This window comes from Suncus etruscus, chromosome 15, assembly GCF_024139225.1.
Source record: "Suncus etruscus isolate mSunEtr1 chromosome 15, mSunEtr1.pri.cur, whole genome shotgun sequence".
NCBI lineage: Eukaryota > Metazoa > Chordata > Mammalia > Eulipotyphla > Soricidae > Suncus > Suncus etruscus.
The window spans coordinates 85,181,506-85,195,883 of record NC_064862.1 but is presented as its reverse complement, the minus strand read 5'-3'; the positions used below and the strand labels follow the sequence as shown (position 1 = coordinate 85,195,883).

General features: G+C 47.3%; 1 protein-coding gene across 1 annotated transcript; it reads right to left on the bottom strand.

The window, feature by feature from the left end:
- Window positions 1-6,995: 6,995 nt before the first annotated feature.
- Window positions 6,996-8,417, bottom strand: LOC126030069 (zinc finger protein OZF-like). Its single transcript, XM_049788269.1, has one exon. It carries the CDS (start codon window positions 8,415-8,417, stop codon window positions 6,996-6,998), a length of 1,422 nt encoding a protein of 473 aa, XP_049644226.1.
- Window positions 8,418-14,378: the final 5,961 nt, after the last annotated feature.

Sequence of the window (14,378 nt, the reverse complement as noted above, 5' to 3'; positions counted from 1 at the left end):
AGCCGGTTTGACGGTTGGACAGAAAAATGGCGCCCGGTGACGTCATTCTACTTCCGCCAGGGACCTTAAAGGGCCAGCTCCGGGTCAGGGCAGGTCATCTGTGACAGCTAAGGTGGATGTGTGCCAGGAAGTCTTTAGCAACACCAGTATGCCCCCCTCCCCCAAAAAAAGACAGTTTCATCAGTTTCTTACAGCTATCTTTGTACTTGGTAGGGTGCTGAGGATTAAATGAGGGGGCTCGCATAACAGATTTGTGTTACCTACTTATTGAATCACAATCAACTTTCTGGATTTTCATAAAATGAAACTGAAGGCTGGTAATGTGATCATACATGGGCCATACAGACATGACATAAATATGAGGTGATCCTCATATTTAAAAATTAAGTTCTTGAATTATTGGGCACACCCACAGCTCTACAATTGAAGGCAAATACTGAACATTTTTGTGTTTGTGTGTTTTTTCAGTGCCAGCACCAAACGCAAGGATCACCCAGATGTAAGGGAAATGCTCTGCAATGAGCTACATCCATGTGGTTTTGTTGTTTGTTTTTTGTAATTCATAAATGGAGCCAGATATTACAGGCAGGAAGATTCTTGCTTTGGGAGCTGCCCACCAAGGTTCTATTCTCAGCACTGCATATGGTCCCCTAAGCATTACCAGAAGTGATACTTATGTTCTGAGACAGCTTGAACTCTGCATATTGTACTAAGCTGGAAAAACTTATTTATTTTTGGTTTGGGGCCACACCCAGCAGCAACCAGTGGTTACTCCTGGCTCTGCTCTCAGAAATCTCTCCAGGCAGGCTTGGCAGCCCTACCACTGTGCTATCACTCCAACCCCATGTTATTTATACTTAAATAAAACAAAAACGAAATCAACACTCTGGAGATGGATTATAAATACAGCCAGCCTGGGTTTGATTTGTGGCTTATCATATGGTCCCCCAACTTGGCTAGGAGTGAACCCTGAGCACAGAGCACAGAGTGAGCCCTGAGCACTGCTGGGCATGACACCAACTCCTCAAAAAAAATTTTTTTTTGGAGGGGGGGTCCACACCCGGCAGTGCTCAGGGATTACTCCTGGCTCCACACTCAGAAATCACTCATGGCAGGCACAGGGGACCATATGGGATGCCGGGATTTGAACCAATGACCTTCTGCATGAAATGCCTTACTCCATGCTATCCCTCCAGACCCCTCAAAATTTTTTTTAAACAGAAAATATAAATGTTTTTTTCTACTGAGGTTGTAAAAAAAATGCTTAAATAAAATGCCGTTTTTTGTTTTGTTTTTTTGGGGGGCACCACCCGGCAGCACTCAGGAGTGACTCCTCGCTCTCTGCTCAGAAATCGCTCCTGGCCGGCTGGGGGGACCTAGAGGATGCCGGGATTCGAACCACGGTTGGTCCTGAGTTGGCTGCTGTCAAGGCAAATGCCCTACCGCTGTGCTATCTCTCCAATTCCTAAATAAAATGCATTTATACTAAGGTTGAGAAAACTGAAATTAGGAAAATATCTAAAGGCAACAGAGATCGCCTCTTTCTTCACACAGGATGCTCAGGTTGAATGTTGGTGATAGGATCAAAAGGGGACAAGGCGGGCCCGGAGAGATAGCACAGCGGTGCTTGCCTTGCAAGCAGCCGATCCAGAACCTAAGGTGGTTGGTTCAAATCCCGGTGTCCCATATGGTGCCCTGTGCATGCCAGGAGCTATTTCTGAGCAGACAGCCAGGAGTAACCCCTGAACACCGCCAGGTGTGACCCAAAAACCAAAAAAAAAAAAAAAAAAAGGGGGGGGGGGACAAGGCAGAATGAGATTAGAGATATGGCCTTAAACAAAAAGCATTACTGGGGGGTTGGAGCTATAGCACAATGGTAAGACTGACCTGGGTTCGATCCACAGCAACTCATATGGTCCCCAGAGCCTGCCAGGAGTGATTTCTGAGTGCAGAGCCAGGAGTAACTCCTGAGCATTGCCAAATGTGGCCTAAAAACTAAAACTAAAAAGGCATTACAACACAAGGCCAGAGAGATAGGTCTGTCTCTCTATCCCTGGCACACAGACAACCTGGGTTTTGTCCCTGGTATCCCATATGGTCCCCCAAGCCACACACACACACACACACACACACACACAAACACACACGAGTGCGCGTGGGCACACACACACACACACACACACACACACACACACAAAATGACCAGGGCCAGACCCACAACTGCTAATGTGGCTAAGACCCTTTTGTCCCTGGTATCCCATATGGTCCCCCAAGCCACACACACATACACACAAAATGACCAGGGCCAGACCCACAACTGCTAATGTGGCTAAGACCCTTTGTCCCTGGTATCCCATATGGTCCCCCAAGCCACACACACACACACACACACACACACAAAACACACACACACACACACACACACACACACACACAAAAAATGACCAGGGCCAGACCCACTACTGCTAATGTGGCTAAGACCCAAGGCTGAAAAGCAAAATGCTGACACTTGTAAGAAACACCAAGATTGGGCCCGGAGAGATAGCACAGCGGCATTTGCCTTGCAAGCAGCCGATCCAGGACCAAAGGTGGTTGGTTCGAATCCCGGTCCCCCGTGCCTGCCAGGAGCTATTTCTTTTTTTTTTTTTTGGTTTTTGGGCCACACCCAGTAACGCTCAGGGGTTACTCCTAGCTATGCACTCAGAAGTTGCTCCTGGCTTGGGGGACCATATGGGACACCGGGGGATCGAACCGCGGTCCGTCCAAGGCTAGCGTAGTCAAGGCAGGCACCTTACCTTTAGCGCCACCGCCCGGCCCCAGCCAGGAGCTATTTCTGAGCAGACAGCCAGGAGTGACCCCTGAGCACCGCCGGGTGTGGCCCAAAAACCAAAAAAAAAAGAAACACCAAGATTTAGGTGCAGGACTCTCCCACTGATATCTTCACGATGACTTGTGTGACTCACCCTAGATGTTTTCTCCTGTTTAGTCAGCTGAAAGGCTGAATTCTGACTCAGCATTCAGCTTGTGAGCTTGCTGCTGAGAGGGGCTCGGAGAAAACACTGCTGCTCACTTGGCCCAGGGTAGCCAAATAGCGGGGTCCTTCTCTGGAGTGGCAGCAACAGCACTTCCACAGAGACTGCATTGTCGCAGCCTCACACCCATACAGAAACGAAACGATTTACTCAGGTGGACTATTGTGACCTTGAGTTAATATCAGGGGATTGTATTATGAACTTCATAATTAGGTGTGAGGCCGTAGTGAAAACTTCCCACACCCATGAAACTTCCAGGGCTTCTAGAACTCTCATTACTGCTCACTGCTTAATGAATGCTCTGAGTAAATATCAAAGGTTTTCCACCATTCACCAGTGTGAATTACCCCATAACTATTAAGGTCTAAACACTGAGAAAAGAGCACCCTACATTCTTTACATGCTTACTAAGGTTTCTCTTCAGGATGCATTTTTGTTTATATTTTGGGGCCTCCCTAGAAATGCTCGGGCGTTACTATCAGCTCTGCATTCAGAAATCACTCCTGGAAGTAGGGCTAGAGCACAGCAGTAGGGCTTTTGCCTTGCACATGGATGACCCAGGAAGGACCCAAGTTCGATTCTGGCATCCCATATTGTCCTCCAAAGCTGCCACAAACGATTTCTGAGCAAAGAGCCACGAGTATCCCCTGAGTGTTCAGGTGTGGCCCCAAAGCAAAACAAAACAACAAAAAAGAAACTACTCATTGCAGTACATGGGGGACCATATGATCTCTCTCAAATACAATTTCCTCTATGTATAGTAAGCTGTGTGTACGTTCAAAGGTTTGAATACACAGCCAAAAATAAATTTCTGGGGCTGGAGAGGTGGTGCTAGAGGTAAGGTGTCTGCCTTACAAGTGCTAATCAAGGAAGGACCGAGGTTCAATTCCCTGGCATCCCCTATGGTCCCCCCAAGCCAAGGTCAATTTCTGAGCCCTTAGCCACGAGTAACCCCTGAGCATCTAATGGGCGTGGCCCAAAAAACCTAAAATAAATAAATAAATAAAATTAATTTCTTAGTGAGCCAAAGAGAAAGCAATGCAAATAGGATATTTGCCTAGAAAGTTTCTAACATGAGTTTAATTTCCATCTTCCCATAGATTCCCCAAAGCACCGCCAGGAATAATTCCTGAGTGAAGAGGAAGGATTTAGCTTGAGCATCATTAGTTTGGTGCCAAAAGAAAAACAAACAAAATTTTTTTTTGGATTTTCAAAAATCAGCTCAGAGCTATATTATGGCAGAAAAGTGTTTACCTTGCAAGTAGTAAACCCAGATTCAACCCCTGGCATATCATAAAGTCCAAAGCCCAGCAAGAGTGAATAAAGAAACATAGGGCCAAGAATAATCCTGAATAAAATCAATGAGTAGACTTCAAAATAAAAGGAGAATAAAAATTTACTAGGGAATCTCAAAAACTAATAATCCAAAGGCAAAGGCAAGCATGGAGTAAGAGAAGGCCGAGGGGCCTGAGAGGGACAGTCTGTCCTGGAGGCTATGCAGCCAGGCTGAGAACACAGTGCAGAGTGAAGGCACAGAATCTCTGTTCTAAAGCCCAGAGAAACTGAAAAGAACAAAGTCAAGACAACAAAGTTCCAGATCATTCTGAGACTCAGTATCAAGGATAGTGAACTGAAATGAGAGAAGCCCCCCACCAACACCACCAGTGCCTATCACCCATACTCATGAACATGACAGGAGTGACTCCTCAGCACAGAGGTGGGAGGAACCCCTGAATGCTGCCTAGCATGGCCCCAACATATACACATTCAAAATAAAGCTGAAGGTCTGAGCCAATGGACTGGGACAGAGTTGCTAGCTGTGTGTGGATCTGGCCTCACACTACGGGGGGGGGGGGGGGGGGGGACGGGGACGGGGGACTTCAGCCCTGAGCCCCACATCTTGCCTGATGGAGAGGGGCTGACTCTGGCAAAGAAGCCTATACACAGTGCCCCCTATACTCAGACTGGAAATGGCTCTGACACAGGGACTTGGGGGGGGGGGGGGGGCAAGCTCTCTGCTGCCCTCTGCCATATGGTTCCCTGAGCCCACTCCAAATGATCCCCGAGTGCAAAGCAGGAGTAAGCCCTGAATATAACCAGGTATGGTTCAAAAACAGCAAAAATTGAATATGGGGGGCCGGAGAGAAAGCATGGAGGTAAGGTGCTTGCCTTGCATGCAGAAGAACGGTGGTTCAAATCCCGGCATCCCATATGGTCCCCTTAGAGCCAGGAGTAATCCCTGAGCGCTGCTGGGTGTGACCCCCCCCCCCCAAAATTAAATATGGGGCCAGAGAGAAAATGCAGCCATAAGTTCCCAGGGTACTCCAGGTGTGTATCCTGTAGTGCCGACCTAGAAGGTCCTCAGCAGTGCATAGTATGCCTCACTACCAAGAAATGATTTTTACTCTGTGTATGGACATTGAGGAAAGTGAATCCAGTGAAAACTTTCCCACATTCCTTCCACACAAGTAGGTCCTCTGCAATCTCATATGGGCAAGAAGGTCTGAGAAATTTGGTGTTTTCCATTTTTGCCTCTTGCTCAGTGCTGGGGCTAAAGCTACATATAAGACAGTGAAGAAGGAACTAGATTGGCAAGAGGCCAACCTGGATCTGATCCTCGGCATCCCACAGGGTCCCTAGGACACCACTAGAGGTCATTCTAGAGCCAAGAGTCAAGAGTAACCTCTGAATATTGCAGGGGTTGGCCCCAATGTAAACAAAAAGAGGATTCACTGTAGCATTATGGTTGCTCACCTCACAGACCTTCTGGAACCAGTGGTCCAGATACTAGGCCCAGAGTTGGAGTAAAGAATGACAGACACTGGGGCCGGAGAGATAGCATGGAGGTAAGGCGTTTGCCTTTCATGCAGAAGGTCATCGGTTCAAATCCCGGCGTCCCATATGGTCCCCCGTGCCTGCCAGGAGCAATTTCTGAGCATGAAGCCAGGAGTAACCCCTGAGCACTGCCGGGTGTGACCCAAAAACCACAAAAAAAAAAAAAAAAAGAATGACAGACACTATGGCTTGACCTGACAGTCCTGTGCCCTAGGCTATTTTTGCTTCTTTATTCAATTCTCAATCACCATCCTGCTGGCTCCCATATCTTAGACCCCTTCTATTATCCTATAGGGGAAGTATAAAAGCTGGGAGACTGGCCTAGTTAAGGCCTGAGCAAAAATCCTGGTGCCAGACCCTTTCCTGTAGGTTGAAATAATGGAACCTCTAAAGCAACAGCAATTCCAGAGGCTGAACTTGTTTCACTCTGGGCTACTGTGACCCTGGAATTGATATCAGGGGATCACAAGTGAGAATGAAGCTCACAATTAAGTGTGAGGCTGTGGTGAAAGTTCCCCACATATATGTAGGGCCTCTATAACTGTGATCAAAAAGTGTTGGACAAGTGTTGAAGGCATTTCTCCATTCCAAACATGTGTGGGGTTTCACACCAGTGTGAATTCCTACATGGCTATTCAGGTCTGAACACTAAAGATAGGCCTCACCACATTGCTTACATGCTTAGGAAGTTTCCACTCCTGAATATTTTTTTTTTGTTTTTGTTTTTTTTGTGGTTTTTGGGTCACACCTGGCAGTGCTCAGGGGTTATTCCTGGCTCCATTCTCAGAAATTGCTCCTGGCAGGCACGGGGGACCATATGGGACACTGGGATTCGAACTGATGACCTTCTGCATGAAAGGCAAATGCCTTACCTCCATGCTATCTCTCCAGTCCCACTCCTGAATATTTTTTTTTTTTTTTTTTTTTTTTTTTTTTTTTTTTTTTTTTTGGGCCACACCCGGCAGTGTTCAGGGGCTACTCCTGGCTGTCTGCTCAGAAATAGCTCCTGGCAGGCACGGGGGACCATATGGGACACCGGGATTCGAACCAACCACCTTTGGTCCTGGATTGGCTGCTTGCAAGGCAAACACCGCTGTGCTATCTCTCCGGGCCCACTCCTGAATATTTTTATTTGGGGGCAACACCTGACAATGCTAAGGAGTTCCTCTTGGCTCTGCTCTTGGGAATCCCTCCTGGCTTCTTGCCTCTATGAATATTCATATGCCTACCAAGGTATGAGGATTGAGCAAAAGCTTTCCCACACTCCTGACATTTATAACGCTTCTCTCCAGTGTGAATATTCATGTGCGTAGAAAGGTGTGAGGAGCGAGTGAAGCCCTTCCCACACTTCCTACATGAAAAAGGTTTCTCTCCAGTGTGAATGTACATGTGCCTAGTAAGGTAGGCTGATTGACTGAAGGCTTTCCCACACTCCTGACATGAATAAGGCTTCTCCCCTGTATGAATATACATGTGTACAGTTAGCTGTGAGCATCGAGCAAAGACCTTCCCACACTCTGGACACGTATAACGCTTCTCTCCAGTATGAATATTCATGTGCCTCGTTAGGCGTGCCGTTAGAATAAAGGCCTTCCCACACACCTGACATACATGACGTTTCTCTCCAGAGTGAATACTCATGTGCTTAGTAAGGTATGCTGACTGAGTAAAGGCCTTTCCACATTCCTGACATGTATAAGGCTTCTCTCCTGTGTGGTTATTCATGTGAGCAGAAAGATGAGAGGACCGAGTGAAGCCCTTGCCACACTCCTGACAGGTATAAGGTTTCTCTGTAGTATGAATATACAAGTGGCTAGTCAGGCTTGAAGATTGAGTGAAGGCCTTCCCACACTCCTGACATCTATAAGGCTTCACTCCAGTATGAATATTCATGTGTACAGTCAGCTGGGAAGATTGAGTGAAAGCCTTCCCACACTCCTGACATCTATAAGGCTTCTCTCCAGTATGAATGCTCATGTGCCTACTAAGATTGGAGGATTGAGCAAAAGCTTTCCCACATTGCTGACACTGATACTGCTTCTCTCCTGTATGGACATTCATGTGCTTAGTGAGGGACGAGGATCGAATGAAGGCCTTGCCACACACTGAACATTTATGACGCCTCACTCCACTATGAATCTTTCTGTGCCTTCTAAGGTAGGCTGACTGAGTGAACGCCTTCCCACATGCCTGACATATATAAGGCTTCTTTCCTGTGTGAATATTCATATGTGCAGTAAGCTGTGAGTGTTTAGTGAAAGCCTTCCCGCACTCCTGACATGTATGAAGCTTTCGCTGTGTCTGGACTTCCTTAGGGTCACTCAGTTCTGACAGTTTTGTCAGAGCGTGTCCATCCTGCTGACAGTCTGAGACATCCTGCGCACTGGAAGTGTTCCAGGGTACATCATAGTGCAGTGCACACAGAAAGGACCCCCCACATTGCTTACACTTGGTCGGCTCCACTCCATGAAGAATGTTACTGTGAGACTGTTGCCAAGAGGGACTTGGAGCAAACACGGCTGTTTGCTTGGCCCAGGGTAGCCCCACCATAGTGGTTCTTTTCCAGGAACTGGGTGGAGCAGATTCAGGGGCGCTGTGTCCAGTGGTTGGTTTCTCGGCAGAGAGCACGCTCTTTTCACTCTGACCCACTTCTGAATAGATGTCTCCTGAGTCCTCACTCCCATCAGGGTGTGGGTAGAATGGTTCTCTCCAGACTGTGTCCCATAGTACAAGATCATTCTTGCCCCCCTGGGACTGGCTGTTTCCCTGTGGAAGAGGAGAGGGTTAGTCCAATTACTTCTCGCACTCTCTCTCTTCACAGTTATCTTTGTTTAAAACCAGGCCCCAAGTATGATTTCAACCACAAAACTCCAATTGTCCACATATGTCTGTGAAGAAAAGCAGCTATCCATTAAAGAATATGCTTAATTGGGCTGGAGAGATATCTTAGTGGTAGGACATTTGTCTAGCAGATGGCCAACCCTGAAGTGATCACCAGCATCCCATATGTCCCCTGAGCCCACAAGGAGTGATTTCTGAACGCAGAGCCAAGAGTAGCTAAAATCCGAATAACAAAATAATATGCTTAGTTAGGTAATAGTTTGAGCAGAGGGGTAGGAAAGGTGATTTCTGTTTTTTTTTTTTTTGTTTTTTTTTTGGTTTTTGGGCCACACCCTGTGACGCTCAGGGGTTACTCCTGGCTATGCGCTCAGAAGTTGCTCCTGGCTTCTTGGGGTACCATATGGGACGCCGGGGGATCGAACCGTGGTCCGTCCTAGGCTAGCGCAGGCAAGGCAGGCACCTTACCTCCAGCGCCACCGCCCAGCCCCGAAAGGTGATTTCTGGAACCTACATGACAAATTACCAGATTCCCAATGTAAGGCCCTCTTGGTGAGTGTTAAGTTGCACCTTTTTATTTTATTTTATTTTTTTGGGTCACATCCAGCAGTACTCAGGCATTACTTCTGGCTCTGCACTCAGAAATCACTCCTGGCAGGCTCAGGGGACCATATGGGATGCCGGGATTTGAATCACTGTCCATCCTGGATCAGCTGCATGCAAGGCAAATGCCCTACCGCTGTGCCATAGGACAGCACAAAAGGCAGGTGCAGTGCAGCATCCAGCCCAGGTTTCAATCCTCAACATCCCATAGGGTTCCTAAGCCAAAAGAAACCCCTGAATGTCACCAAATATGGCCCGAAAACAGATCAAAAGATCCACTATAGGCAGATTCCTCCCAAACATCAATGACTTTACTTTCCTTTTTAGTTTTTTTTCTTATTGGGCCACACCCGATGACACTCAGGGGTTACTCCTGGTTATGTGCTCAGAAATCACTCCTGGCTTGGGGGACCATATGGGTTTCTGGGGATCGAACCATGGTCTGGTCCATCCTAAGTTAGCGAGTACAAGGCCAAATACTTGTACAAGCACAAATGCCCTACCGCTTGTGCCACCGTTCCGACCCCTTTAATTTTTTTTAAATATATATGGCTTCTCCACCAGGCAGGCTCATGTTTACTATAGCTGTATGCTCCCTGATCATACATGGTGGGGTTTGGGAAGCAATATACAGTGGTGAGGATGAAACCAGGCTTTCATCCCCACAGATAGTGAGAAAACACCTTTCCACTGGAATATAGATCTAGCCAACAAATGATGAGTGTAAACGCTCAAGCTAACCTTTTTGAAATAAAAACCAAAGTTTTTCTTCTCTCCCTAGCCCCTTTACCTCACAAATCACAGAATGTCTTTGGTCAGAAAAATACTACTAATATCCTTAGATTAGTAAACTTATTGAATTGACTTTAAGTCTCAGGTGGGCTAATGGGAGACTTCTTCCCACATTAGGCTCTGAATCCTCCCAGCAGTGCAGAGACCACAGATGGGATGATGAAGCTGGAACCCAGGGCCCCACAATACAAACCCTATGTGTTTGCAGCACTAAGCTATCCTACCACCACATAAAAATATTGATTTGGAATCCAAATCTTACCGTATTACTCCAACGGGAAGATCCCATTCCAAAAGTAAACTGCGGAAAGGACAAGTCCTGAACTGGTGGTCTGCTTTCTAAAATCAAACCAAATATGCAATGTAAGTATCTGTTGAGAGGCTAGAGCATTAGCATGGTGAGGAGGGCATTTCCCTTAAGACCGCCAACCCTTATTTGATGCTTGATATTCCAGATGGTACCCGTTCTGGCATATGGCATGCCTGAGCACTGCTAGATATGGCCCCCAAACAAACAAACAAAAATAGTTGTGAGAAACCTGGTTAAATAAAAGAGTGACTATATGTTGTTTATAGGTAAAAGGAAACATGGGTTAGGAGATTGCAATGTGGAGCTTGGCAAAATCCACATTAATGTTGTACTGATCACCCTTGTGAATGATTTAATCAGACAGAAAAAAAATATTTCTGAGTGGACCAGAGAGAAAGTAGGCAAGGAAAGTATTTGCTTCACATGTGACTGGCAAAGTTCAATTCCTAGGGCCCGGAGAGATAGCACAGCGGCGTTTGCCTTGCAAGCAGCCGATCCAGGACCTAAGGTGGTTGGTTCGAATCCCGGTGTCCCATATGGTCCCCCGTGCCTGCCAGGAGCTATTTCTGAGCAGAAAGCCAGGAGTAACCCCTGAGCACCGCCGGGTGTGGCCCAAAAACCAAAACCGAAACAAAACAAAACAAAACAAAACAAAAGTTCAATTCCTGGCAACCCATATAGTCCCCAAAACATTGCCAGTAGTAATTTCTGAGTATGGAGGAAAGAGTAATCCCTGAAAATCACTAGGTTACTCCCAAAAGGAAAAATAAAGTTCTTAAATTCTCAAGCATTCAGGCCATATCAATAGTATAGGAAAAAGGGTGTTTACTTTGAAAACAGTGCACCCAGGTTTGATCACCGGCATCACAATTGATCCCTGAGCTCAGAAGTAGTAGTTGAAAAGCATGGGACCAGGAGGGACCCCTACACACAATCACCAAAGAGCCTCAAAAAAGGAGAGAAGGGCCGGAGATATTAGCACAGCAGTATGGCGTTTGCTTTGCACACAGATGATCCAGGAAGGATGGTGGGCTCGAATCCCGGCATGCCATATAGTCTCCACGCCTGCCGGGAGTGATCTCTGAGCACAGAGCCAGGCAAACCCTGAATGCCACTGGGTGTGACCCAAAAACCAAAGAGAGAGAGAGAGAGAGAGAGAGAGAGAGAGAGAGAGAGAGAGAGAGAGAGAGAGAGAGAGAGAGAGAGAGAGAGAGAGAGAGAAAGAGAGAGAGAGAGAGAGAGAGGAGAGAGAGAGAAGCATTCCTGGTGGATCTCAAAAATCAAGGTAATGGGGGACCGACAAGGTGGCGCTAGAGGTAAGGTGTCTGCCTTGCAAGTGCTAGCCAAGGAAAGGACCACAGTTTGATCCCCGGCATCCCATATGGTCCCCCCCAAGCCAGGGGCAATTTCTGAGCGCTTAGCCAGGAGTAACCCCTGAGCATCAAACGGGTGTGGCCCGAAAAACCAAAAAAAAAAAAAAAAAGTCAAGGTAATGGGGACCGAAGAGATAACATGGAGGTAAGGCATTTATTTGCCTTGCATGCAGAAAGACGATGGTTCAAATCTCGGCATTCCATATGGTCCCTGAGCCTGCCAGGGGTGATTTCTGAGTATAGAGCCAGGAGTAACCCCTGATCTCTGCCGGGTGTGACCCAAACACCAAAAAGAAAAAAAAAAATCAAGGTAATGATCCAATGGCAAGTATAGAAACAGAAGGGAAGGGAAGAGGGGCGTCCAGATGTGCCTGAGAAAGGCACTCCAACTGGGGCTGTGCAGCCAGGCTGAGAGCACAGATGGGGGATGAAGGCTCAGAAACTCAGAATCTGTTCTAAAGGCCCACAGACAGGAAACAAAAGGAGCAAAGCCAACTCCAGATCGTTTTGGGATTGAGCATAAAGGGCAGTAAATGGGAGTGAGAGAGGCCCCGCACCCCTGATCCAGCAGCCTGACTCCCTGTGCCCAGCACAAACATCTCACACATGCCCATGAAGCTCCACATCTGCCGCAAGGCCTGAGACTGAGGGGCTCATGCCATACTCACCTGTAAACATACCTCTCTTCGACCTCCCCAGGGCTCCTCCTTCCAACCAGGAGATCAGTGCTGGCTTCCCCCCACAATGCCCTGCCAGAGAGGGAGGATTTTGGGGTTAGAGATAGGGAAGGGGATAGCAACCACAACTGAGTCTTGGTCCCTAAGGAAAGTAGCCAAATCACAGAACAAAGAATAGAATCTCTGCTCTCCATATAAACATTGGCTATTATACAAGACCCAAAAATATCATAAAGTTTAGGGCTGGAGCTGGAGTGATATACTGTGGGTAGAGCATTTGCCTTGCACTCAGCCAACCCTGAGTTCGATTCCTGGATTCCCATATGGTCCCTGGAGCCAGCCAGAAGTAATTCCTGAGTTAGAACCAGGAGTAACTCCTGAGTGCCACTGGGTGTGACCCAAAAACTCTCCCCCAAAATGTGGGGGCTGGATGGGGCTGGAACAATAGCACAGCAGCAGCGGTGTTTGCCTTGCAAGCAGCCGATCCAGGACCAAAGGTGGTTGGTTCGAATCCCGGTGTCCCATATGGTCCCCCATGCCTGCCAGGAGCTGTTTCTGAGCAGACAGCCAGGAGTAACCTCTAAGCACTGCCGGGTGTGGCCCAAAAACCAAAACAAAAATAAACAAAAACAAACAAACAAACAAAAAAAACAATAGCACAGCAGGAAAAATGTTTGCTTTGCATGCAGTGAAGCAGGTATTTTTTGTGGTGGAGTGCAAGCAAATCCCAGCAGTACTCAGGAATTATTCAAAACTCCTGGCAGGCTATGTACTACATGGGATTCTGGAGATCAAGTCAGGGTTGGCCGTGTGCAAGGCAAACTTTTTTTTTGTTTGTTTTTGTTTGTTTTTTTTTTGGGCCACACCCGGCGATGCTCAGGGGTAATCCTGGCTGTCTGCTCAGAAATAGCTCCTGGCAGGCATGGGGGACCATATGGGACACCGGGATTCGAACCAACCACCTTAGGTCCTGGATCGGCTGCTTGCAAGGCAAACACCGCTGTGCTATCTCTCTGGGCCCAAGGCAAACTCTTGTACCCGCTGTGCTATCACATTAGTCCCAGACCGGGTTCTACCCCTGGTGTCCAAGTTGGTTCCCCAAGGATGCCAGGAGTAATTTGTGAGCACAAGGCCAAGAGTAACCTTTAAACGCCACAGGAAGTGACCCTAAAACAAAACAAAACAAACAAAAAAAATACTAAGAGTCTGGGGCTGGAGTGGTGGCGCAAGTGGTAGGGTGTTTGCCTTGCACGCACTAACCTAGGATGAACTATGGTTAGATCCCCTGACATCCCATATGGTTCCCCAAGCCAGGAGCGATTTCTAAGCGCATAGCCAGGTGTAACCCCTGAGCATCACTGGGTGTGGCCCAAAAACAAAAACAAAAAAACAAAAACTAAGGATCTGGAGTGATAGTACAGTGGGAAGGGCACTTGCCTTGCATAGGGGCACCCCTGGCTTGAACCCCAATACCACCAAGTACTACAGGGTTGACTCCTGAGTGCAGAGCCAGACAGCCCCACTTCTGCTGGGTATAACCCCAAAAGAACAAAACAGTCGAAGTGTATCCTGGGATATACCACAATAAACAGGAAAACATCTTTATATTCAGGAGCATCAGGTTTGATCCCCTGCAATATGCCATCCCCCAAGAGATCAGGAGGTGCTGATTCCATGCGGAATATAACAAATTGTGACCAAAACTTAAGTCACACTTGCTCACATTCACATTGGACTCATTGTGGGTTGGGATATTAATACAGAAGAGAGGACTTTACCTTGTACAAGGCTGATCCACATTTGATTGTTAGCTCCCCAAGTGATCCCTGGACAATTCCAGTAGTCCTTAAGAATAGTAGTTAGAGGGGCCAGAGAGATAGCATGGAGGTAAGGCGTTTGCCTTTCATGCAGGAGGTCA

Bases quoted from the DNA above. Each gene is read 5' to 3' on its own strand.
- LOC126030069 (XM_049788269.1), bottom strand. From the start codon at position 8,417: ATGGTGGGGCTACCCTGGGCCAAGCAAACAGCCGTGTTTGCTCCAAGT.